We start from the raw sequence: 24,702 nt of genomic DNA on the forward strand, positions 1-24,702 counted from the left end.
CTGCAGCTTGCAATTCCCTTTGCTTGTATACTTAGCCATTTACCCACAACTCGCACTTACAACATGCCAGATCCTAGAATTTTGTGTGTGTTTTATTTTAAGTGATCGCTATACCCCACATGAAGCTCAAACGCACTACACTCAGGTCAAGAGTCATATGCTCCACCAACTGAGCCAGCCAGATACAACTAGGTCCTGGAGATCTTTTGATGGTTTTGAAGTGATAACTGCTCAACTGTTTTTGGTTAGAAAACATGAATTGCTTTCATGCTGGTATTGCAGAGCCAGCATTTTTAGCCTGCTTTTTCTATTTCCTTTTTATTTCATTGCATACACAAAGAAAATAATTATGGTGGCAGAAAAGCACAGAGGTTCCAAATGCAGGCCCAGAAGTCAGGCTGTTGTGCAATAGTATATCAGTAACCTCCGTGAAGGCAAGGAAGCTTAGGTAAGATGACAGAGGTAATGCTCAGTAGGGTTTGGTGCTAGAGGTAACATGAATGTATATGCAGAAGATTATGAAATACAAATATTCAAAAGAAACTAGTGATCTCAACCCTTTTTGGCCCAGGGTAGATGGGAGATGGGGCTCACAAAAGTACTATGTGAACCAGAGGGCAGGTGTTTGCTATTGTGTAGCAGCTGGCACGGATGGTGAGTTGTCCAACTGAAATTTAACACGTTTAGCCTGACAAGTGAATCAGGTGTAATTCATGAAAAGCTTGGGCTTTGTTAGGTCTCCCAATACACCAGTTGTTACAAGAAATAGATCAGATTTATTGCTCTGAAAAAAAGATGAGGGGTGCCTGAGTGGCTCAGTTAAGTTGGTTAAGCGTCTGACTCTTGGTTTCCGCTCAGGTCATGATCTCACGGTTCGTGGGTTCGAGCCCCACTAATAGCACAGAGCCTGCTTGGGATTCTCTCTCTCCCTGTCTCTCTACACCTCCCCTGCTAGGCCCCCCGCCTCAAAATAAATAAACATTAAATAAATAAATAAATAAATAAATAAATAAATAAATAAATAAATAAATAAATAAATAAATAAAATTTAAAAGATAAGATGGGAGCATCTGGGTGGCTCAGTCCATTAAGCGTCCGACTTGGGCTCAGGTCATGATCTCACAGCTCATGAGTTCGAGTCCCGTGTTGGGCCCTGTGCTGACCGCTCAGCCTGGAGCCTGCTTCGGATTCTGTGTCTTCCTCTCTCTCTGCCCCTCCCCCACCAACAAATAAACAAACATTTCTGGTTTTGGAATCCAAGCTGTTATCTTTCACTTTCTTTTTTATTCCCTTCATTTTAATAACTACAATTAACAGTGATGGTGCCAGATAGAAAGCAAATGAAAACCAGGTCATTCTTCCAGTAAATTGGTCTGATAAAACCATGTGGGCTTTTTGTTGTTGCTGTTGATGGGGGGGGGGGGGGGTGGGGTGGTGTTGGAGGTGGGTTTGCAACCATAGCTTAAAATGAGGCTTGCAGGTAATCTGGATCAAGGGACCTGGAGTCCACGGACTCAACGGGGGCCACAGATAGGTTCCAGGGGTGGTGTAAGGACCTTATGATAGTGCTGGAGCATGTGATGCATGGATTTGTTTTTTTCCCAGGGAGAATACTCCTAGGTATCACTGGTCACTCAAAGTCTGCATGCGTCACCAGCACCTTGGAACCTACTCCAGCCCTCAATTCCCTACTGACTTGGCTGCTTCTTTTCATGGAGTTCTCCCCCAATCACTTAAATTACCTTTGGGATTTTCTTTTTATAAGATTTGAGCCCTGGTGGGAGACCTGTTCCCCTCTTTGTTACATCCCAGGTTTTTCAGAGACCTTCTGCTCCCCAGTGATGTGAATTCGCTGAGCAGCCAAGAAATACTGTGATTTTTCAATAGTGTACATTTTCTGGAGGAGGCACGTTTCCTGAACATTTTGAGACTACTGGCTAACCAAGAGCCAGAAATTCAAATAAAAACTTACAGATGCACCTGAGTTTAATTTCATTTTCATTTTTAAAAGACAGATAGCACTTTTATTTTCTCTTCTCATCAAAACCATTTCTCTAAAACAACTTTTTTCTTTATAAAAACTCCCTCCCTGCATTACAGTGTCTGACCAGTAATAGATATGCCCATTCTTCTGACCGCCTAGTATATGTGATTTTTTTCCCCACTTTTGGTTGTTTATGAAATACAAGTTATGATCTTGGTAGTTCCTCCAAAAGTGAAACACGGAATTGTCATATGACCCAGCTGTATTCCAATCTCAGTTATATACCCAGGAGAACTGAAAACATATGTTCATACAGAACTTGTATATGAATGTTAACATTATTCATAATAGCCAAAAAGGAAAAGCAACTCAAATGTCTATCAACTGATGAATAGATAAATAAAATGTGGTACAGCCATACAATGGTATATTATTCACCCATAAAAAGGAATGAAGATTGATACATGCTACCACACGGATGAACCTTGAGAACATTGTGTTAAGTGAAAGAAGCCAGGCACGAAGGACCACATATTGTAGGATTGTATTTATATGAGATGTTCAGAATAGGCAAATCCATAGGCAGAAATCCAGAGACAGAGAGTAAATTAGTGGTTGCTAAGGAGATAGGGAGGTGGGGGGAATTGGTGGTCACTGTAGATAGGCAGTTTCTTTTTGTAACGATGGAGATGTTCTGGAATTAGTGGTGATGTTTGCACAACATTGGGAACATACAAAAAAAAATTTCAAGTTTCAAAAAAACTGAAAAAAATTTGGGGTGCATTCAGATGGAATCTTCTGAATGCTTTATTTAGGACCTAGTTTCTCAATATTCTATGCCGTCTGCAATCCACAAACTCTGTGAACTGCAGGATTCCCAGGCCTCTTGTATTACCCCCACCCATGCCCACCAGGAGTCTGTGGCCCACAGTTTGGAGCCCTTATTCTGACATGATTCTGTCAGTAAGCTGAGCCCCACCCCCGGACATAAGGTATGTGTTGTGTGACCGTATGGTGCTGTCGTTTGTTTTAAGTATATAAAAAAGGTGAAGCAATTATAGCAATTCATTTTTGTCCCTAGGAATTCACCCAACACGATGTCATCTCCTCAGGTCACCATGCCAGGCACCTGTCATTACATTTAAGTAGGCAAATAACCAGGACAACTGCTGAAACAGTGGAATCTTCTTGATTTTACTGGTTAGAGCTGAGCTGCCAAAGGTACTGGGTTTTCATATACAGTAACAGCCAACTTGTTGCGATCAGACTTCCAGTGACATCGACTTCTGAAGCATCTGTGAACCCAGGGGGATGTGGGGAGAAAAGCAGGAGACTCAGAGCCTCCTGAAAACAGCGTCCAAAAAAGCCCATGCATCCCTCCTCAGTAGCAAAGCACACCTGACACATAGGTCATACTTGGTCTCCTGGCTTCCCCAAGAACACTTCCATTCTGCCCTGGAGGTTTCCATCAGAGAGCAGGAAGTGAAGAGCAGAAGACTCAGAAAGCAGGTTAGAAGAGGAGGAGGGTGCTGGATTGGCAAGAGGTTATAACCCTAGAAACAGATAGCTTCCCAGTCTTGTACAGGAACACATTTGTATCATGTGCACAAGATAAAGAACAGGTAAAGCTGTTTCAAAGTATAGCCAGGGGTCATGCAGTATGGGAGTAAAAAGTCCCAAACACCACAAATGCCCCAGATGGCTTCACCAATAGAGCAGAAAGCAGTAAAATTCATCAGTGAAAACAGCACAATAATCCGTGAAAGGCAAAGCCAAGCCCTATGTATTTTGATAGCTCCTGATGACATCACTGCACCACACCAAGGTACAAAAGGGGCTGATTTTTACAACGATGACCATGACTCATCAAGAAAAGGTTAAATACTCTCCAGTATACTCTGTTTACTAAGGCAGGGAAGTACGTAATGCATTTTAGAAAGATTTCCCTCAAAAAAAAAAATATTAAAATTTTAAAGTTCAGCACTTAAAGGGTTAATCCTCTGTTATCTGAATATTTGCTTACATACCTCATTTTACAACAATGCTAGTAAATGAGGCATTACTTTTTTTTTTTATAATCATTAGTATCAAATTATTGGCACCATTCAGTTTTAAGGATAGGGACAGGAGAGCAAACTATACAACATAAAAATACAGTTCTGATACAAATATATGAGATCAACTCCACTTAACAAGTGGTCATAAGAAATGGATGGACATTCTACACACAAGGAAATACAGCTAGTAAATCATCACGTGGAAAAGTGCTCAGCCTTGCTAGCAATTAATGAAATAAAACAACCTTTCAAGAACAACTATACACATCTATTAAACAAGCAAAAATAAATTAAAATGGCAAAACCCAATACTGGCAGAACTACTGGTAAGTAGAAATGCTTATACATTGCTGGTGGCATTATAAATCGTAGACGGATTCAAGCATTCAGAGGGAATAGGGGAGTTGAACTAATGACCTTTAAGGTCCTTCCAACCCAGAGATTGGATCTTTCTAGAAAGCAATCTGGCAATATGAAACAAGAGCTATAAAGTATTTCATGCTCTTTGACCTTGTAAGCCCTCTTTGGAGATATTCCCAAGGGAAGAATCCAAAGTAAGGAGCATCTTTTACAAAGGCATTCATAGCAGCACTATTTATAAGAGTGAAAAATTGGATAGAACTGAAATATCTGATAATGGGGATAAGTGAGGTTAACCATGTTATGTGGATATAGAGACATTTAAATTGGTGAGAGCAGGATCTGTGTTAAAAAGAGAAGATATGTGTTAGGTGGGGAAATACAACCAAAGAGTATATACACACTGATCACAACGATGAAAAAACGTGTGCATATTCATTGGGAGCTTGGGCAACAATTTAGAGGGCTAGTTTGTGGTTAGGGGGTGCCTTTATTCCTGCAAAGTTGTTCAAGTGCATAATAAAAATTTAAAAACACATTTCTTGAAACTATATAAAAAGACAGCAAAGTGTCATCTGGTCAAGGTTCTATCAACAGGACAAGAATTGATCAACTTTAGAAATAATTTTCCTTTATGGAACACCCAAATGGATCTTGGTATTGAACCACCTTATCTTTGTAAAGGATTTTTAGACAATTTAAGCTATAATTTCCTACTTTGGGCTTAGTGAAAAGTTCTGTTTATCCCAAATAATATCGTATCCAACAAACCCACAATTTAAATTATATTTCAGATTTCGCTGACAGTGCTTCAGTCCTGGTGGTCACAACTTTTTTTTTTTTTTTTTAAGTTCATCGATTCATGTCTGAATAAAAATGAGTGTTAAGGACTTCATAATATCTGTATAATTACCAGTGTAAATGAAAAACCAGCAGTAAAGAATTATTCTCTCATTAAAAATGACTCTTTAACAAACAGTCAAAGCTTGGTCCAAGTTTCAATCATACAAAATCATGGTTGGGACTGATAGCAAAGGATTCCGTGCCATATTAACCCCCTGTGGTTATCAATATATACACACAGGTAGTACTAAAAAGGAATCCCATTTCCCCATCTTTCTTCTCCTAGGCTTACCAAATCCCGTCCCAACTATACTGAGTAGCAGAAAAACTCTAATACTCAGAAGACAGAAAATAACTTCTCCAATAAAGTCAAGCCGGAAGTTGGCTTCAACCAGCCATGGAGACCTGGTGAACAGAGCACACATCTGTGTGTTGTGCTGGAGTGAGCACACAAAGCCCGAAGAAAGAAAACGGACAGAAGGCACCATGCCATCCTCCAGGCAACAAGGGGAGAATTTCACAGTTCGGTCATCAATAGTCTTTTCATCATTTTCTCTCTTTCCAGTTCCTGCCGGAGCGTCTCTGCACTGAAGAAGAGCAGGTGACAAAATCATGAGATTACGCTAAAAAATGACAAAAACAGATTCAGCTGAAATGCATCTCCCCCATCTTCTTTCCTGACCTCGGTTCTCAACTCTCAGGCCCCTTAAGGACCCCTGACAGCTGCTAGAGTTACAATGACCTGAAATTGTCTGGCTGCCTCCTGGTTTCCTCCATCACACTAAGAGTTCTTCAGGACACTGCTCGCCAGCAGACTGACCATACATGCCATTTATCTCTGAATCCCCAGAGCCTAGCCCCAAAGCCCAGCTCGAGGACTTCGTACACAGCAGTCTCTCAGGAAAGGTCTTCTGAATGAATGGGAAGATGTCCAGGGTCCTGTCATTCATTCTTCTCTGGCTGCACTACCCCCTCACTCTTCCTTAACCGTTCTGGGCATATTCCATTCTAGAAGCCTTAGTATTGGCTGCTCCCTGTGATGACTATTACTCTTTCCCCAAATATCTGAAGACTGCTCCCTTCCCACCTTCAGGTCTCTGCTTAAAAACCACCTCAATGAGGCCATCCCAGAATGCCCCATTGCCCTTGTTGGTTTCATTTTCCTCCCTAGCTTGTTATCTCTCTCTCTCTCTCTCTCTCTCTCTCTCATGAGTGCATGCACACACACACACACACACACACACACACACACACATTTATTTAACCTCTGTCTCACCTCCCTCAACACTAATTTTTGAACTCCATAAAGGTGGGACTTTTATCTGTTTTGCTCACTATACATCCCTAGGGTCTAGAATACTATCTAGCCTTTGTAGACGGTTCAATAAATACTCACAGAATAAATGAATGAAAGAATAAGTAAGAGGCTTGTTGATGTCAAAAACACAATGAAACTGGAGCCTGTGCCTGCTCTCCCTGTCACCAGAGTTACTTGCCGGTGACTCACCTGGCTGCCAGAGAAACAGGCTTCCGCGTGGTGTAGATGGTCTGCACGGTGGAGACGGTCTCTGTCAAAGGCCTCAGGGTCACTGATGGAATCAGTGGGGAAGACTGGCCAGGACAGCACTGTAACTTACTGTCTCTAAAGTCTGCCTGTCAAGGAAACAGAAAAGAGGAAATCAATCTCAACTTGGGTTCCATTTTTATACTGTCAGCTACTCCTTAAGTCTTACCACACAGTTGCTGATATATTTTTTAATAATAGCTAAAATCAATTACCACTTATTTAATGATTTTATTTTGGGCCAGTCATTTTACATATATGACCTCTTGGCAACTCTTAAAGCAGAGGTCAATTTCATCACATTAGACTCCATCAATTGTAAGAACTCCCATTTTTGCACGTGCCACAGAGGACGAAAAATATGGCCAAACTTACCACGCCCACTAATGTCATGAATTTTCTGACTTCAGAGATTTAAAAGGTGAAAAAACGCATACGTTAAAACTGATTTTATGGACAAGAAAAGTAAGTCTCAGACAGGTTAGGTAATTTTCCCAAGGTCACACAGTAAGCGTTAAGAACCAGGATTAGCTGGCTGCCTAATTGGTGTTTTTCACCACTGTAGCAGTGCTTCCCAAAGTATGGTTCCCCAGACTAGCCGCACCAGTATTATCTTGAAACTTGGTAAAATTGCTGTCCTCGAGCCACTCTTAAAAGTCCCGGTGTGATTTCTGGCATTGGCTTCCTGCTGCATCTTGGCCCCTGGCTTTTCAGGAAGGGCTTCCCTGGGTGTCTCACAGCACTGCCAAGGCTGGGCAGGAGGCCAGAGGGCCCCGCACGGGGCCAGCTGAGGGGAGTGGAGGCGGAGCTTCCGGCTGGGGAGCAGTGCCCAGTGAAACTGCAGGGGCCAGATGAACGCAGGGGTAGTAGCATTTAACAGCCTGGCCCAGCCCGTGTCTCAGGCCCTCTGGTTCTTACAAGGCAGGTACTGGAAGCTGTTCGTGACTTTAGAAATGCATTATTCTAGGAACCTGTTTTTGCCTCTGCCTGGACTGCTGGACGCCTTCTTACCTCTGTTCAACTTCTGAAAGCTACACCAGCCACTTCCTCCCTCTCCATGTGGCTAAAGCCACCTCTGGTTGTGACCATCACCTAGCTCACGAGATTGTACTTTTGGCTACCCCTAGGCCACCCCACAGATCCTCCGGGCTGGCCAGAAAGCCTCTGGAAGGAGCCTCAGGGATCACTCAGTTCTAGGAATTACACACCCTGATCCCTGGAAGGAGGAGACGGTGCGGGGAAACAGGAGGTGATCTTAGACTCCCCACTTCTGCTCCATGCAGCCACTTGTTACAGAGTGAGTTCTGCAGAAGCTTTCATTTAAAGAAAAGACTTGCAGCTGAAAAGAACCCTGAAACTCATCAAACTCATTCACTTCGCCAGTGAGGAAACTACAACGTTTAAATGCTTCAGAGTATTTCGACAACTTTCAGAGCTTAAAGAAGCTGATAATGCAAAGGGCGGTGGGGGGCCTGAAGCCAGTTGTCAAGGACGACCTGCTCTCATTAACGATACCCCTGCCTCTCCACCTTTGGGAAACAACCTGTGGGACATTCTGTGGCTGGGAACGTTCTGCCAGGCTCTTGATCGCTTTTGATCCTTCCTGAAGCAGACACAAGGAGGATGTTCGTATTACTATTTCTTTTTTTTTTTTTTTTAATTTTATTTTTTCAACGTTTATTTATTTTTGGGACAAAGAGAGACTAAGCATGAACGGGGGAGGGGCAGAGAGAGAGGGAGACACAGAATCGGAAGCAGGCTCCAGGCTCCGAGCCATCAGCCCAGAGCCTGACGCGGGGCTCGAACTCACGGACCGCGAGATCGTGACCTGGCTGAAGTCGGACGCTTAACCGACTGTGCCACCCAGGCGCCCCCGTATTACTATTTCTACTCAGAATAAGAGGAGATTGGTGCTGAGAGTGGCGAAGTGACTTACCTAAGATCACACCATTATCAAGATCCAACCCGAAAGAATGAGAAACAGGAACTCAAACAAATCCACATACACACATGCTCACAGCGGCACTGTTCACAACAGCCACACACCCATCAGTGAATGAAGGAAGCAACACACTGGGGTATATACACAGAATGGAACATTACTCTGCCATAAAAAGAAATGAAGTGCTGATACACCCTACAATGTGCATGAGCCTCAAAAACACGATGCTCAGTGAAAGAAGCACAAAAGGTCACATATTACATGATTCCATTTATGTGAAATATCCGCACTAGGGAAATGCATAGAGACAGAAGGCAGATTGGTGATTGCCAGGGGCTGGGGGGGTGGGGGGAAACGGGAGTGATTGCGTCACGGGAATGAGGTTTCCTCCGGGGGTGATAAAAATGTTTTGGAACTAGAAGTCGTAGTTGCGTGACCCTAAATGTACTCGATGTACTACATGTCACTTTGGAATGGTCAGTTTTACTTATGTGATGCTCATAAGTAAGCATCGAATAACTTAAGACAACGAAAAGATGTAGACCCCAAACCCCACTCCTTCCCAACCTGACAGAGTTCATAGGATTAGAAGAAGCTGTCGACATCATTGTCTGGCATTCCACAGAAAAGCATGCCACGCGGGAAAACGTTTTAAGACACAGACCTGTTTTCTGAATCTACTTACGGCGAACTGTGGCCCTGTAATGAAAGCATCAGGAAACGGGGTCACTGGATCAGCCGGGAACGTTTTTATCTTCAAAAAAGAGAAAGACAAGAGGGTTACTTACCGATTAGAAAAGAGAGTTCTGAAATCTTTGGGGGTGCACTTTTAACACCAAACTGAAGGATTCAGGGGGACAGACGCAGAGCCCGCACGGCTTGTCTAAGGAAACACACAGAAGGTCCCGGAGGCCTTTTGGCCAGTGGTTGTATCTGTACTGGGCCATTGCACTGTTGGGGCCGGGACCCAGCAGGGATGCCCTCTCATGTTTGTAGGGCTCCCCATGCTTACCTTGCCCTGGAACTCCTTTCCCTGGAGGCTGTGTGGGCCTCCCAGGCATGCTGAGCCCTATGTATGGCCTGATCCATAAAAGGCCATGACCAGGGTGTGTAATGAGGCAGGCAGAGCTGCCTGGTTGCTGATGGTCCCCCCCCCACCCTGCCCCCCAGCTGTGGGCCATGGACTAGGAGCTGCTACAGGCCACATCCTGGGACACAGTCTATGAGAGCAGACAGGGCACCAGGAGGCTCGCACTAATTAGGCCAGAAGGTATTCCCTGTAGTTGTTGGACTCCCTATAAGTTGTGGCCACAGAGGAAAACTGTGGAGAAACCCCTGGAAGAACGTGCGAATCCTGCCACCGTGGCCTTTGGGGATTAAAAGGCACTGTGCTCAGAAGTGCCCAGTGTGGGGGGAAGGCTGCAGCACAGAGCTGGTCTGAGACAGAGTGGAGGCACCAGCCTGAACAGGCGGCAGTGCGTGGCCAAAAAGAGCCTTTGCTCCCATTCCTTCCCCTTTGGTCATTTTGTCTTTGACCTCCTGGGGGCCCTGGGGGATGTGGAGTGTGCTTATTTCTTTCTACTGGCCTAGAGGACTGCCAGCAGGCCCAGGGGCCTGACGACTCTGGTATTGGCTCTGCCTGCAGCCCCCAGGGCACAGAAACTGCCTGCCTCCCTGCCGGTGAATGCTCGCTGTGCCACCTGCCACCAGAGAGCTGCAGTCAGGACACCGAGGCCACCACTGCCCCTGGGCAGGTGCTTTTACTTCTCTCCCAGGAGCTGGTCCGTGGACCCTGGTGTAGCTACCTGATGGCCTTGAGTCACTCTGACGGGGGTTAAAGTAGGGCTGAGCAAGAGCACATCAGAACACGCTCAGATCTGCGGAGGGGTTCTGAATGAGTGGAGTACTTCTCAACCAATCTGCGAATGACCATGTCTCTGCTGTGTGCACGGAGATGTCCAGTCCACGCCAGCTCCCCTTCCCTAAACTCTCTCTGGCCTCTTTAAACATCTCAAAATTCCCAGGATGGGTCCCAAACTGCCTTAAGACTCAGGAGTCAGAGAGTCTGAGCGGCTCAGTTGGTTAATCAGGAGTCAGAGAGTCTGAGCGGCTCAGTTGGTTAAGCGTCTGACTGGACTTCAGCTCAGGTCATGATCTCGCGGTTTGTGAGTTCGAGCCCCCACACTGGGTTCTGCGCTGACAGCACGGAGCCTGCTTGGGATTCTCTCTCTCTCCCTCTCTCTCTGCCCCTCCCCTGCTTGTGTTCTCTCCCAAGAATAAATACATAAACATTAAAAAAAAAAAAGAGAGAAGACTTAGGTGTCAATTCAAATTGTCAGTAGCGGCTGCCAGCAGCACGGCGAGAGCATCCAGGGGAAGCCCCATGGTGCATTCTCCTCCCAGGCCTAATGGTGCAGCATGTGTTCTGAGACCACTAGCAAAGTGAAAAGCTGCATACAGATAAGACTCTCAGACCATCATGAAGTAAAACGGAGAAGAGGCATATTACTGCTATTAAAGAAACGTGAGCATTGGCAGCTTTAAAGAAGTATCTTACATCTTCTCTAAGAAAAAAAAATCTATCCCAACAGTTACACTCTGTGTTGCTCAGCTGTGGCAAAGTATATTCCCTCTTCTGGTGGTGCTGTCTCTTGGTAGAATCACTTTAGAAAGGGAGCAAAGCCAAGGTCACAGTATTGAACCCAGCAGGGTCCAGCCTGATGCAACAGCTTTTTGTGTTCCCTCGAACAGCAACAAACTGGAAACAAAGCACAGTCCTGCAGTAAGAATGTGTTAGGTGAATGGTAGGCCAGTCCCTGGATGGAATATACACAGTCATATACAATGTGGCAACAAGAACAAGGAGAAACAATCCAACATTAATAGAAAAGGGGAAAACAGGAGATGATATGGATACTATGACTTAACGTTCTAAAATTGTGAATGGACATGAATAAATACTAGAAGGAAACATGTAAGAATGAAAAAAAATGTGCTAGGTTGGGGATATGGGTGTTTCCTTTCAGGTTGGTAAGTGACATCCTGTTATCTTGAAAAATAGCAGGAAAAGACAAGTTTAAAAAAAAGTTTTTATTTTCAATAGAAATGCAACTAAGGTTTTTCTCATCTAGGCTTATCAAAGTTTTATGAAAATGAACTCTTCCTGGTTCTTGAGACCTAGAGACACAGGGCAGGCCAGCAGCCACATGTCCTAATTTGGTCAAACTATGTATCCATCCTGGAGTCAGAGCACCTGTCAGCCGGGCCCTTCCGGAAGGTCTAGTGCTCATGCACTCCCGTGGGGTGGCCGCCTGGTGGCTCCTGCCCGCCTCACCTCTCCTGGCCAGGCCCCTCTCCCTGCCAGGGTACCTACCAGCCTCGTTTTGATTGGAGGGTGCATGCAAACTCCAGTGGTCTCTTCCTTCATGGGGGGAGAGAGTGGAGGAGAACAGCGAGAGTGGGCACAGTGGGGGGCGCTGGCGGGCTCTGCCTGCTCGCGAGGAGGGGAAAGAAGGGGAGGAGGAGGTGGTGAGAGAAGGGGAGGAGGCAGAGAAGATAAGGGAGGGGAAGGAGAGAAAGACAGCACAGTGCAAGAAGGATCTGTCAACTCCAGACTGCTCTGGAGCCAGCCTCGCCCGAGCCTGCTTCTAGCCCCTGGCCAGCTGGCTTTTAGGCCCCCCTCCTCCCTCGTCTCCCCACCTTCTCTCCTCCTCCCTGGCTCTCATCTGTTTTCTCCACTATCCAAGCAGAACAACCCATCAAAACCCCATTCCCGGGGTTGGCAGGCAGGGGCCATCTCCTGTGCCAACTGCGCGGGTCTGGCAGTGGCTCCCTGCAGCACTGGCCAGGCCAAGCCAGAAAGAGAGCCGCGATGAATTAGTGATGCTGGCCGTGCAAGCAGTATGAGGAATGGCCACACACTTGAGCGTGCTGGCCTTCCATGCCTGGTGGCCTCCTGCACCCTGCTAAGTAAGGGCCCACCTTATGGTGTGATTAGCAGGTGTCCAACAGAGTGTTTCTGGGAAAGACATACATCAGCAAGGAGGAACATGGACTTTGGGATTTACTCTGTCATGGCTTTTTGTTATCTATGTTCAGAAAACATAATGGCCCTGGCCACCCCCGCTCCCACACCCATGGCCCAGGCCATGACACCTTGTATCACCACCGAGGCACCTTGTCACTGTAGCCAAGATACCAAGCATCGTGAGAAAATGCCACATCGCTTGGGGTACTGGGTTCCCCACCCCAGCCCTAAGTAGTGCCATGCACCAGCAGAGGTCCAACAGCTTGTACCGGTGAGGATGAGGACGGTGAAGAGACGATGCTCTGATGCTAGGAGAGGGGGCCGCTGACCGGGTTAGTGTGTGTTGCAGGGAGGGACCATTTAATCCAGAGCATAAATACACACGCCTTTTAGTTCCTTAAATAGTTGTAAATCCTGCCATAACCAACGAAGTACAGTCTCTGGGTAAGTTTCACTGAAACACGGTCAAGAAAATTGCAGGCACCTTTTTCTGTCTCCAAATCGATCTGATTCCGACCTCTTTACATTTGCGCGGTCCTGGGCAATTTCCAAAGGGGCCTTTACAACCATCACCTCGCAACAGCCTTGTTTACTATTCAAATTTGGAGATGCAGAAAAATTGCACCTGCAAAGTCTGAAGCCGTGGTTCTAGACCCTCTTGTAGATTGTTTCCGTATCCATTCTTCAGAAACAAGTGAGTCCATAGTAGCCATTTACGGTCAAGTTTCAGCAGCCTGCTGAGAATCCCTCCACTGCTCTCTCCTGTCCTCAGCATGAACCCTCCCCTCCATAAGATGGCATTTGAGACTTGAGTGGGGTGGGCTCCAGCCCGTCCCCCAGCCTCAGTACTCAACACTGTCCCGAGCAGAACCAACTTCCAGGGACCCCGGGCCACAGGGCTTTTGCCTCTGCAGATAAGCAGGCACTCAGGTGTGCTTTTTGAAGAAAATAAAAGCTGGCATAAATGATCAACAAACATGGATATGTTGCCAAATGCCAAAATGTGTACCAGCCACTAGCGTCTCAGCTGAAGGTGGTGATGAATGACAAGGCTTTGCCTGACATTGGACTTTTATAGTAAAGGAATGCTGAGCCATCCCACAAACATTTCTGACCTTTCTACGTAAGCATCTGTTAGTAAATGAGCAGGAAATAAGAGAACATGTGTAATGGGATACTATTTTGAAATAACATTTTATTTTTTTTTTCCTCCCGGCATTTCCTCTCCTCCTTGGGTTTTTTCCACATTCAAGCAGCTAGGTTCTTCTAAGCTACTTGGCTTTTGAGTCTTAAAATCTGACTCTTTGGGGAACAGAAAGATTTTTGGCATAGACAAATGAAGATGAAAATGTGGAAGGCTTCTTCATCATCCAGATAAGAAAAGAGGTTGCCAGTTTGAGGACTGGAGAGAAAAGTCAGAGGCAAAGTGACGAGCGGTAGACATTAGGAAGTCTGACCAGAGGGGCCTGAGCTCCACAGGTGGAGGCCAGGGAACAGGGATTAAAGAGCAGAGGGGGACAAGTGTTCCTCTGCCCAGGTAGAGCTGGGACAGAATGGCTGTGTGGTATGTCCAACAGGTAGAGATTCTCATGCCAGCAGGACCACAACTCCCACCCACCAAAAGGGGCATGAGGGAAGCAGGGAGTGCCCCAGATGTATCAGCAAACAGATGACATCACAGCCTAAATAGACTTCCCTCCGTCTCCCTGTGCCCTGGAGTAGACAGATGAATCCCCAGGAACATGGAACAGGCACCCTGATTTGACTTCGGATCAAGCTTCAGCCCTCCTGATAGAACGAGGTTCAAAATACAAATGAGGCTGTTCAGACTGATGGAAAGTTAGTTCTTCTGACACCCAACACAGGCCTTTTTTTTTTTTTTTTTTTTTGGTCCTACAGAACATTCCTTTGACCAGGCCAGTCTCCTCCCTGGCACATGAACTCTTGACTAATATTCTCTGGCCCAGAACAGACCTGGGTTGTGACTGTCACTGCTTTGCAGCTGGGTGAGTGGTTCATGAAGTACAGGGATCGGGGAGGGACAAGCCCCAAAGAGAAAGCATCGGGAACACAGAAGGCATAGGTGCTCATGGTATGTGTCACCAGAGGAAAGAAGCTAGCATGCTAGACCTGGGGTGGGGGACACGATTGATATGTAAATGCCCCATCCTTCTACTCTGCTGACACCCGTACCCTGTGGATGTGCCCACACTCACCTCCCAAAGGAGGGTACCAAATGGACAGGGGTGTTGCCTTCACTCACTTGCCTTCGTCCCTCCCCCACCCCTCTTGCCCCACCCACCTCTTCTGTCTCAGGCAGACACCCCAACCTGACTGCCAGATCTGGGATGCAATTCCGGCAATGGGCAGGCAACAGCTGCACAGGTTGTAGGGCTGATGTTGCTAAACTGAACTACATAATAAAAGAGTGGGCACTGGAGCAGAAAAGATATGGGAAAAGAGTGTTGCAGGAGTGATGCTGGAAAGAATGTGGTTTTTTTTTTTTTTTTTGGAGAGTATGGGGATGAAAATCTTTGGAGTCGCACAGGGTGCAAGAGAATTAAGAAGGAAGCAAGTTGTGATTCGAGAAGTGTTACCAGGGAGGTGATAATTTAATCTTGGATCTTGAGAGATGCCAGTTAAAGACTGAAACTTGTTATTATTCTCAGCTGTTTGGACTATGCTTCTTTGGAAATCACGCCACACAGAGACTGGATCATCAGGGTTGGAGCCATAAGGGTTAAACTAGTGCTGATAATGTCTAGGTGGGACCACGCTGGATGAAGGCAAGAGACTCTGGTCCCAGCTCTCTCTCTCTCTCTTGTTCTTCTAGCTCTGGCCCACGGAACCAGGGTAGTAATGTAACTTTAGGAGTCTCATCTGGCCCCAGACCCTAAATCCAGGCTCTCCTCCACTATCCTCTGGGGCAGATACACCTCCACAAGGACAGAAGGGACTACTGCTTCTATTTCTATGATCCTGGGAGGAGCAGAGGGAGGAGGTGGAGGGGAAAGGTCCACACAGGAGGAACAGGCTGCCAGAGTCCCCCTTCCTCTCTAGGACCCTTCGGCACTGGTGGAGACAGGACTCTGAAGTGAAGTAAAATCAAAGCCAGTAATGCCAAGGAAAGCCCCAAATGAAGCGGGCTCTTGACATCAAAATACCAGCCCTCCGCACCCCTTCTGTGGGAACGTGCCCTGTGGACATGCACGCACACCTCAAGTCCACACAAGCAACACAAAGGACACTTCATCCTGAGAACGCATATCCACTGCAAACTTTAGCTGTGACGCAGGCAGCCGTGTCTCAGTGCAGCGAAAGGACGTCAGCTGCCCCGTGCCAGGGCAGTGCGGCACCCCACACTCTGTTTCGGAGCTCAGAGCAGCCCAGGGATGGAAGCAAGGTGTGCTCGGAGAAGGACTGAGCTCCCTTTTGCCAGAAGGGTACAAGCAGAGGTTGGACACTCACTTGGTAGGCATTAGCGCCTCAGATCAGAGGAACTCTGGGTCCCTGGCAGATGCTGCTTCCTTTCTAATCTCAGACCATTATGGTCAAAGAAAGGATACAGATGAGGCAAGCAGATCTACCAGCTGGATCTGCAACACAGTGGTTTTTAAGGGAATCTCATCACTCCTATCCGAGCCACAATATGTTTTTTTGTAACATACCTCAACTTCTTAGATATGCCAGAATGTTTAATAAATACTCAGTATTTGCTTATGCTGTACCCTCCGCATAGAATGCTTTGCTCCATTACTTCCATCTGGCAAACTCCTACTCATACTTCAAAACCCTAGCACTATGAAGCCTTCTTTTTCTCAGTGGCCCCAGACAGGGTTAGGCACTGGGTTTCACAGCAGTAGCCGTTTCTATAGACTCTCTTATGACATTAATTGCAGCATGTTCCAGCAGTCTGAAAGTTGCTCAAGAGGCTAACTCACAGAGAGAACTTCCCCCACTGTCCTCTACTCCTGCCTGGCATGTTTTCTTCAATGTGGGTCTAGGAACTTAGCTTTCTCCCCATTCTGCCTTCATAGGCCCTCAGGTCGTGCCCCAGGGGTTGTCGGGTCCTTCCGGGGTTTGCTGCCCTCCAGCTGAGGGTTTGCAGTCTCAGTCTGAGGAGCGCTTTAGACACAGCCCTTCTTCCAGGCATTGTTCTTTTCCAAAGTGGCAAGTCCCTGAAATCCAGATGCCAGACTTAGCCCAATCTAATGATGCACAGGGCACCAGAGAAGGAGCTGGAACAGCCGGGCTCAAGCTCGGTCCCTGTGTGATTACCCTACTCTGGGACTCAATTTCCCCATCTGTGCAAAGGGAGGACGAGGTGAGGGAAGGCCCTGCTTCTGGGTTACCCTATCGTGACAATCTGTCTAACAAGAAGGCCATCAGTAAGTCAGCTGCATTTTCTCCAACATGGGAAGGAAGGAACTCTGAAGGCTCCCAGACCCCAGGATGTCTCGCCCACTGTCGGTTCTCAGCTGTTTATCCAAACGTGCTGACTCGAAGCTCTCAGACTGTACCAACTCTCCAGATGACAAGGACAACTGTTTAAATCACAAATGATTTCGTTGTGCCAGCTGAGGCAGACACGGCGATCATTCCTAAGGCCTAGGCAGCATTTTGCCTCATTTGCCTCCTCTTGAAAGCCTTCTGGAAAGCCTTCCTCTCCACCATATTCTCCTCCAGTGAGCCAGTCCTGAATGACTCTCACTTCTGGCTTCTCCCCCTGGCATGTCCTACGTGGCTCTCCTGTCGATCCTGGCCCTTTATCAACCCGACTCCCCTCCAGCCTCTAGCTGCCCTGTCCACTCCCAGAGCCTCACACAAGCCAGGTGTGCAGTGAGCTTTCAGGAGGTATTTTGACTCACGTTCCACACGTGTGGACCACGATTTATGCTCAAGTACACTTGAGTATCAGGCTGAGCCCAGCCGAGGGTACCTCCACGTTTGCCTGTGTCATCTAACACTACTAACAACACGTCACACGCATTTATGGTGCTGTTACAGTCGTCAAGGGCTCTCTCTCACGTGATCATTAGAACATTCTTAGGCAGACACGAGAAACAATGGCATCCTCTATCCCATGACGAGGCTCCTAAGGAAGGGAACAGAGACCGGAGCCAGATCTGGCCTGCATGACTCCCAGTCCAGTGCTCTCTCCCCCGACAGGGTTTCTCACCTGCAGGAGTTCCATGAGGACCATCCCTAAGGGGAGACATGTATGCAGGGGATAGAGGACGGCAGGGAGGCACGAGGGGCTTGGAAAGCTGGGGGGGGTGCCTGGAGCCCGTGCTTCAGACCGGAGCACGTTGTTAGAAGCGGCAGCGAAAGATACCCCATGGTGGGCATGCAGGGAGCAGCCCCGGAAAAGCCAAGAAGCCAAGACCCAAGCACCGAGGAGCCCTACATGCTATGGGAGCAGCAGACAGGCCGGGCGGGACCCCTGTGGCCTCCCTCAGGAGAAAGGGAGTGCCACCTCCCTGGAGGGCTCTGGGAGGTAGAGGGAACCATGCGCCCGAACCCTGAACCCCTAAACGAAGGCTGATCCCCGAGGCTCCGGGCTGTGAGCAGGACAAGAGGAAGAGCCTTCCCAGTGGCAATGCCCACCTCCGTGCATCCGCCCCACTATCAAGATGTTTCTAAAGTCTGGGGCTTTTCTGGTTTTAGCACACTGGGAGGTTTACCAGAGGAGTAGCTTCCGTGAAGTCCATCAGGAGATCGCCTGGCTCCAACGTAAAGGCACCTCCTCGGTCAGAGGGACTCTAGGAAGGCGCACAAAACATCGCTGGTTAGTGCCGGCTCCAGAAGGACAAGGGAATTTCACCAGAAAACACAGTTTCCTCTCCCTCCTCTCCCTCCCTCCCATCACGGAGCCCATGACTCTGCCAGTCCTCTATACCATTCCCTTGCCCAGCAGCGTGCAAGTGGGAGAGACCAAACCCCACATGTTTTCTGAAACCTTAATGGGGAGAAACAGTATGTAGCTAGAGAACTGCCTTCTTTTATATGAAATTTTTTTTTAATTTTTTTTTCAACGTTTATTTATTTTTGGGACAGAGAGAGACAAAGCATGAACGGGGGAGGGGCAGAGAGAGAGGGAGACACAGAATCGGAAACAGGCTCCAGGCTCTGAGCCATCAGCCCAGAGCCCGACGCGGGGCTCAAACTCACGGACCGTGAGATCGTGACCTGGCTGAAGTCGGACGCTTAACCGACTGCGCCACCCAGGCGCCCGAGAACTGCCTTCTTTTAAAAGGTGCCAACAACTTCTCTTTAAGTGCTTTTGGTGCTCTTTGGTCTTTTGGAGGGGGAGATGCTTCAAACAGTCCTTTGAATATAGAGAGAGCAAAGACCCCACCCTGGATCAAGAGGGCCAAGGCCTCAAGGAGCTAAACTCATGGGCGCAGGGGGTACATGGTTGGCTCAGTCAGTAGAGCATGGGACTCCTGATCTCAGGGTTGCAGGGTTGTGAGCTCAAGCCCCATGTGTGGCACAGGGTTCGCTTTAAAAAAGAATTTAAATGGGGCACCCGGGTGGCTCAGTCCATTGGGCATCCCACTTCGGCTCAGGTCATGATCTCGTGGTTCATGGGTTGAAGCCCTGCATGGGGATCTGTGCTGAGGGCTCAGAGCCTGCTTCGGATTCTGTGTCTCCCTCTCTCTCTGCTCTTCCCCTGCTCACACAGGGTGTGTGTGTGTGTGTGTGTGTGTGTGTGTGTGTGTGTGTGTTTCTCTTTCTCTCTCCCAAAAAATGAACAAACATTAAAAAAATAAAAGAAAAAAGAAGTTAAAGAAAACCCTCATCTGCATAATAATTAGGAAGATCTTTATGGTGGGAGGGAGGTATTCTCCAAAAACCATGTTCAGTTTTTGGGAAAACATTTTTTTCCTCCTGTCCTAGGGTCTCAGCAGCATGGGAGGCCTGGAGGCCTTTTGTGGGGAAAAAAAATAAACCCCATCAACTTGGCACAAGCAGGGCCCTAAGGAGAGAGATGGCCAGGAGAGGGAGCCCTGTGGCCTCTGGTACGATGCCACCCACATCCCCACTGAATTCTCCTTTGTTTCATAAATATTTTCGCTTGGTTTTAACCATGGTGAAGAATCTGTGATAGGAACCTGTGTCTACACTTGGGACAAAGCAATATCAGGGATTCTGCACAAGACAGGGGAACCCAGGAGCTGATCTGCAGGAAAGCAGGGAGCCTCACTCAGGCCAGCCGCTGGCTGCGGAGTCCCCGGCCTGAGCAGCCTGTCCTATTGAGGACCACAAAGTATCCCAAAGACCCTGGGAAGGGAGCTGAGAAATGACTGGCCCTGGTCAAGGAGGATGTGGCCTGGCCCACTGTTACTTAGAGGCTATCGGGAATCGTGACCTGTTTGCCCAGATGTCACCTCCACTGGACTGGACACTGGCCCATAAGCTGGGCAGGGAAGCAGGTCTTATTCTCATTTTTAGGAGGAGGAAGCTGAGGCTTGGAGAAACAAGGGCTGTGGAGTGACAACTCATTGCAAGCAGCCAGAAGGCATGTGAACAGAGCAGCTGGAAGCACAGTCTGGGGTCTGGTCTTGCCTTCAGGGCCCCCACCCCACGCACCCACCATTCCTCGGTCCACAGACCAAGCAGCCTTTGACTTGGCATCTACTTGTAGAGCAATAGGCTTGAATGTATTTGGACCACTTGCTGTAGAGTGACCGCAGCCAAGGGGCACTCAGAGCAAACCAAGAGAAATGTCTGGAGCGAGGCCTTGTCACAGCCCAATCACATTTGTAGCAACTTCCCGAAATTTCAAACTGACGAAGAAAATAGTATTTCCCATTTTTAAACTATCTGTATCGGCCATCTGATATAAGGAATGAGATGGGGACGCTCCTATGTTTTCACTCCTCCAGATTTTCCATTATGGGGCAAAAAACATTTCTTATTTTCTATCTCTATGGTGCAGTAATGGATTATATAGGGATGATATTCTAAAATCAAAATCACCCTCAAAGATCTCTCCCATTTCTCTTAAACTACAATGTACAAGGTCTTTCTTACGCCATTTGTGTCTCATAAACCGTTAGGTCATCTTTTGGGGACAGTTCTAGAAAAACCCTGCCCCGGTGGTCGCTACCCTTGTTTTGTGAGCACACAGTTGATTGTGCCAAGTTTAAATGCTCGAGGGATGCCCTGCACTACATTTATACTGAATTCCTAGCAAATGCAGCTACTCCTCTCGAGGCTTTCCCCCCATACCTTGGCCCCTGGGGACAGCGGGCCCTTGCCTTCTGAATTCTGAGGCGAGCTGACTTTGTGGCCCTTGGGGGACACCAATGGCGCTGAGACTTGCGTGGTGGCCGTGGTGGTGTGTGTGGTTGCGGCTGTGGACGCTCCTACTGCCTCGGCCAGGTCGGGAGGGAGGTCATCTTCATCACTGCGGTTACTAAAAGCACATGAAGCTCTGCTCATTACAACAATAAACAGGCTGTGGGGAGTGCAGGGAGGGCCGGGAGGGGGCGGGGGAGCTCCCCAAACAGATGTCTGCCAGATGTCCAGCTTACAGGATCCGATACAGTGACATTTTCGCCAAAGCCAATTTGGGCTGGATTTTCTGTCATTTGCCAAGAGGTTTGAATTGTTTTCTTTATTATGGAGAGACATATATGATATTTATCATTTTATCCGTTGGTAAGCATATGATTCAGTGACATTCAAAACATCCACAATGTTGTGTACCCATCACCACTGTCTACACCCAAAACTTTCTCATCACCCTTGACAGCAACTCTGTATCCATTGAACAATAATGCCCTATGCCCTCTCCCTGCAGCCCCCAGGTAACAGCTGTTCTGCTTTCTGGCTGGATGAATTTGACTATTCTAGTTCCTCATACGAGTGGAATCATGCAATATATGTCCTTCTGTATCTGGTTTATTTCACTTACCATAATGTTTTCAAGGTCCATCCACGCTGTAGCCTATGTCAACATTTCATTTCTTTTTATGTCTGAATAATATTCCATTGCAGTGACAGGTTGTATTTTGTTTATCCATTCACCTGCTGAGATACTAACATCTGCTTGAAACCCTGCTCTCAATTCTTTGGGATTGGAATCCCACTTGAGGTCATACTGCCGGGTCATATGGTAGTCCTATGCTTAATTTTTTGAGGAGCCACCAAGCCAAGGGAGTGGCCTCCTTTAGGAGGGTAAATACAAGCCATTAAAGAACCCACTGCTGTGGGGTGCCTGGGTAGCTCAGTCAGTTAAGCATCCGACTTCGGCTCAAGCCATGATCTCATGGTTTGTGGGTTTAAGCCCCGCGTTGGGTTCTGTGCTGACAGCTCAGAACCTGGGGCCTGCTTTGAATTCTGTGTCTCCCTCTCTCTCTGCCCCTCCCCTCCTCAAGCTCTGTCTCTCTCTCTCTCTCTCTCCCCAAAATAAATAAACATTAAAAATAAATACATACATAAAATGTTTAAAAGAGAACCCACTGCCATGAGTGAAAAGGATAATGGCCCCTTCTGTGGCCTAACAGCAACCATTCCTTTGGGGTCATAAAGTAGTTACAGGGGAGGAGTTGGGCACATTTATTTGGGGGCCCAGCAGCTCTGGTCTTAGAAGCTCTCTGATGGAATGGGATGATCCAGGCAGAAAAGTACACTAGACAGGAAGTCACCATGAGGGAGGACAAGTCTGGGTTGGCGTTCTGGGTTTGTCTCCAGGGTGTAGATTTGTGGGGAAGGTTGGATCTCCCACAAGGTATGGCAAGGCAGGAAGCCCTTTTAATCTGGTCATACTGGCACAGGACAGAGCAGCACCGTCAATCGCCCCCTCTCAGTATAGACAGTATTTTCTCAAACTTCTAGAAATTAAGACAAGCCCTCTCTCCCCTAATGCCAACCATGTTGCTGCCTGTGCAGAAAAGAGCTAATTCTGCAGGCCTGGGGTGCTCCAGCTCTGCATATTCCAAAGGAACCTCTGGCCACTGGGAGCTTCTGGGAGAACCTCTGGGCCCTTGGAATATCCTGCCTGATAAGGGTGTCACTACATACCTGAAACCTTGGGCCATGCCACATAGTCTATGCTATCATCAAACCTGAGGGGAGTCTCGGGGACCCTGACACACTTTCCCTAAGGGGCTTCCGTGTGGAATTTCTAGAACTACGCCGGCACAGAGGTTATATTTTAGAAATGATGGCTGTGGGGCGCCTGGGTGGCTCAGTCGGTTAAGCGGCCGACTTCGGCTCAGGTCATGATCTCGCGGTCCGTGAGTTCAAGCCCCGCGTCAGGCTCTGGGCTGACAGCTCAGAGCCTGGAGCCTGTTTCAGATTCTGTGTCTCCCTTTCTCTGACCCTCCCCCGTTCATGCTTTGTCTCTCTCTCTCTGTCTCAAAAATAAATAAACGTTAAAAATTTAAAAAAAAAATTAAAAAAAAAAAAAAGAAATGATGGCTGAGCAAGGGTGTAGCTAAAAGGCCCATGGCCAGTGGGCACCAGTGTGGCCTGAGCAGGGTGCCTGACGGGGGCCTCACCATGGCAATGACTTCCTGGGAAATGTGGCCATGGTATACAATTGCTGTGGATAGAACTCACTGAGGGAGGGGTCCTGGGGGGTTTCAGATCATTCTGTGTATGTAGAAGCCTCAAGAGGAGGATTTAGAGTTTATTATTAATAAGGGAACAGGTGAGGTTGGAATAAGTAAGTAGGAACATTAATAAGACGCCACATGTTTGAATCCATGCTGATGAAGTAAGTCAGATCAGTAACCCATGCATTATTAGCCCATTTGAATTTCACAACAGCCCTGCATTATGGTCTCCACTCTTCAGAGAAGCAGATGATATTCAGTGGCTGACTGTAACATGACTTCCTCAAGGTCACATAGCAGTTAAGTGGAAAAGTGGGGTTAAAATTATTTTCTGCCATTAAAAAACAAAAACAAAAACAAAGCTCATCTTTCACAATAGGAAGTCAACCGACACCGCCTAAAATTGAAAAAGACTCCAAATTCTTGATGGTTTTTATAACCTTTGTCCTAATTTAGATCTTGTAGCAAAGAGACATCTACCTAACTTCATCACATCTTTCAATTCAACCTCCGTTTCTAAGGTAAATTCATGTTAAATTCATGAAATATCATTTAATCAGTACAATTTTATGTGTAGTTAGAGTCTTTTCTTTGGAATTATTTCTTTCCATTTTAACCACATGTGGGAAATGTCTAAAATAATAGTCATCAAATAGGAACATCAGTCATTTCTGGTGGCATGATGCTAGGGGATCGGTTACCTTTTCTCTTTAGGCTTGGGATATTATTCTCTTCAGAATATTTTTAGGCTTTTACACTATGTTTAAATGTATAATAAAGTTATATTTCTTGAAAAACATAAAGCAGTTCATCATTTTCTAAACATACTGGCTGGTATCCAAAGAAAGATGACGTTTTTCCTGCCTCAAACTCTACAGAGTTCTGCTTTTCTCTTTTCTCTGCACATAACAGCCACACTTTTCCTCCCTCTGTCATTATTTCCAGGAAAGAACATGGCTGGGGTTTTTGTTTACATCCTTAAAAGCAGCAATTTGAAAAGTTGTTCAGAGCACTTGAACATTGTGATGCTCTTGTGGGAAAGCCTAAAATCCAAATACACATCCTGCTGTCCTAGAACTAGATATACTATGACAGCTAAAAGGGCTGTGTATGTGTGTGTGTGTGCATTTCAATAATAGTAACGTAGAAATATTTTTTAAACTGAAAATCTGAGTTTTTCCCATCTGTATTCCTTGACATTGTGCTTATTTACTTTGTCAATATCTGTGATTAGAAGAGATGAGTACATAAGTGGTGACCAGTGTCAATGATTTAAGAACTATTAATGGGGCACAAGCTTAAATCCCATCCATTAATTTTGCTACTATTACTAATGGGGAAAATCCTGCTAGTCTTT

At 46.9% G+C, this 24,702-nt stretch overlaps 1 protein-coding gene across 13 annotated transcripts in view; it reads right to left on the bottom strand.

The window, feature by feature from the left end:
- Nucleotides 1–5,616: 5,616 nt before the first annotated feature.
- EPB41L4B (erythrocyte membrane protein band 4.1 like 4B) overlaps nt 5,617–24,702 on the bottom strand; it is a 130,518-nt gene continuing 111,432 nt past the window's right edge. For 7 of the 13 annotated variants that reach the window (XM_045043937.1, XM_045043934.1, XM_045043938.1 and 4 more), the window contains exons 21-26: nt 21,013–21,199; nt 18,462–18,539; nt 12,124–12,240; nt 9,436–9,504; nt 6,752–6,897; nt 5,617–5,831 (exon numbers count right to left, since the gene is read on the bottom strand). In XM_045043937.1, the coding sequence (XP_044899872.1) occupies nt 5,762–5,831; nt 6,752–6,897; nt 9,436–9,504; nt 12,124–12,240; nt 18,462–18,539; nt 21,013–21,199 (667 nt within the window). In that variant the 3' untranslated portion in view covers nt 5,617–5,761. The remainder of the gene's footprint in view (nt 5,832–6,751; nt 6,898–9,435; nt 9,505–12,123; nt 12,241–18,461; nt 18,540–21,012; nt 21,200–24,702) is intronic. The other 6 variants (XM_045043945.1, XM_045043946.1, XM_045043936.1 and 3 more) reach the window with 5 other exon arrangements.

The sequence above is a fragment of the Felis catus genome, chromosome D4 (genome assembly GCF_018350175.1).
Source record: "Felis catus isolate Fca126 chromosome D4, F.catus_Fca126_mat1.0, whole genome shotgun sequence".
NCBI classification, from domain to species: Eukaryota; Metazoa; Chordata; class Mammalia; order Carnivora; family Felidae; genus Felis; species Felis catus.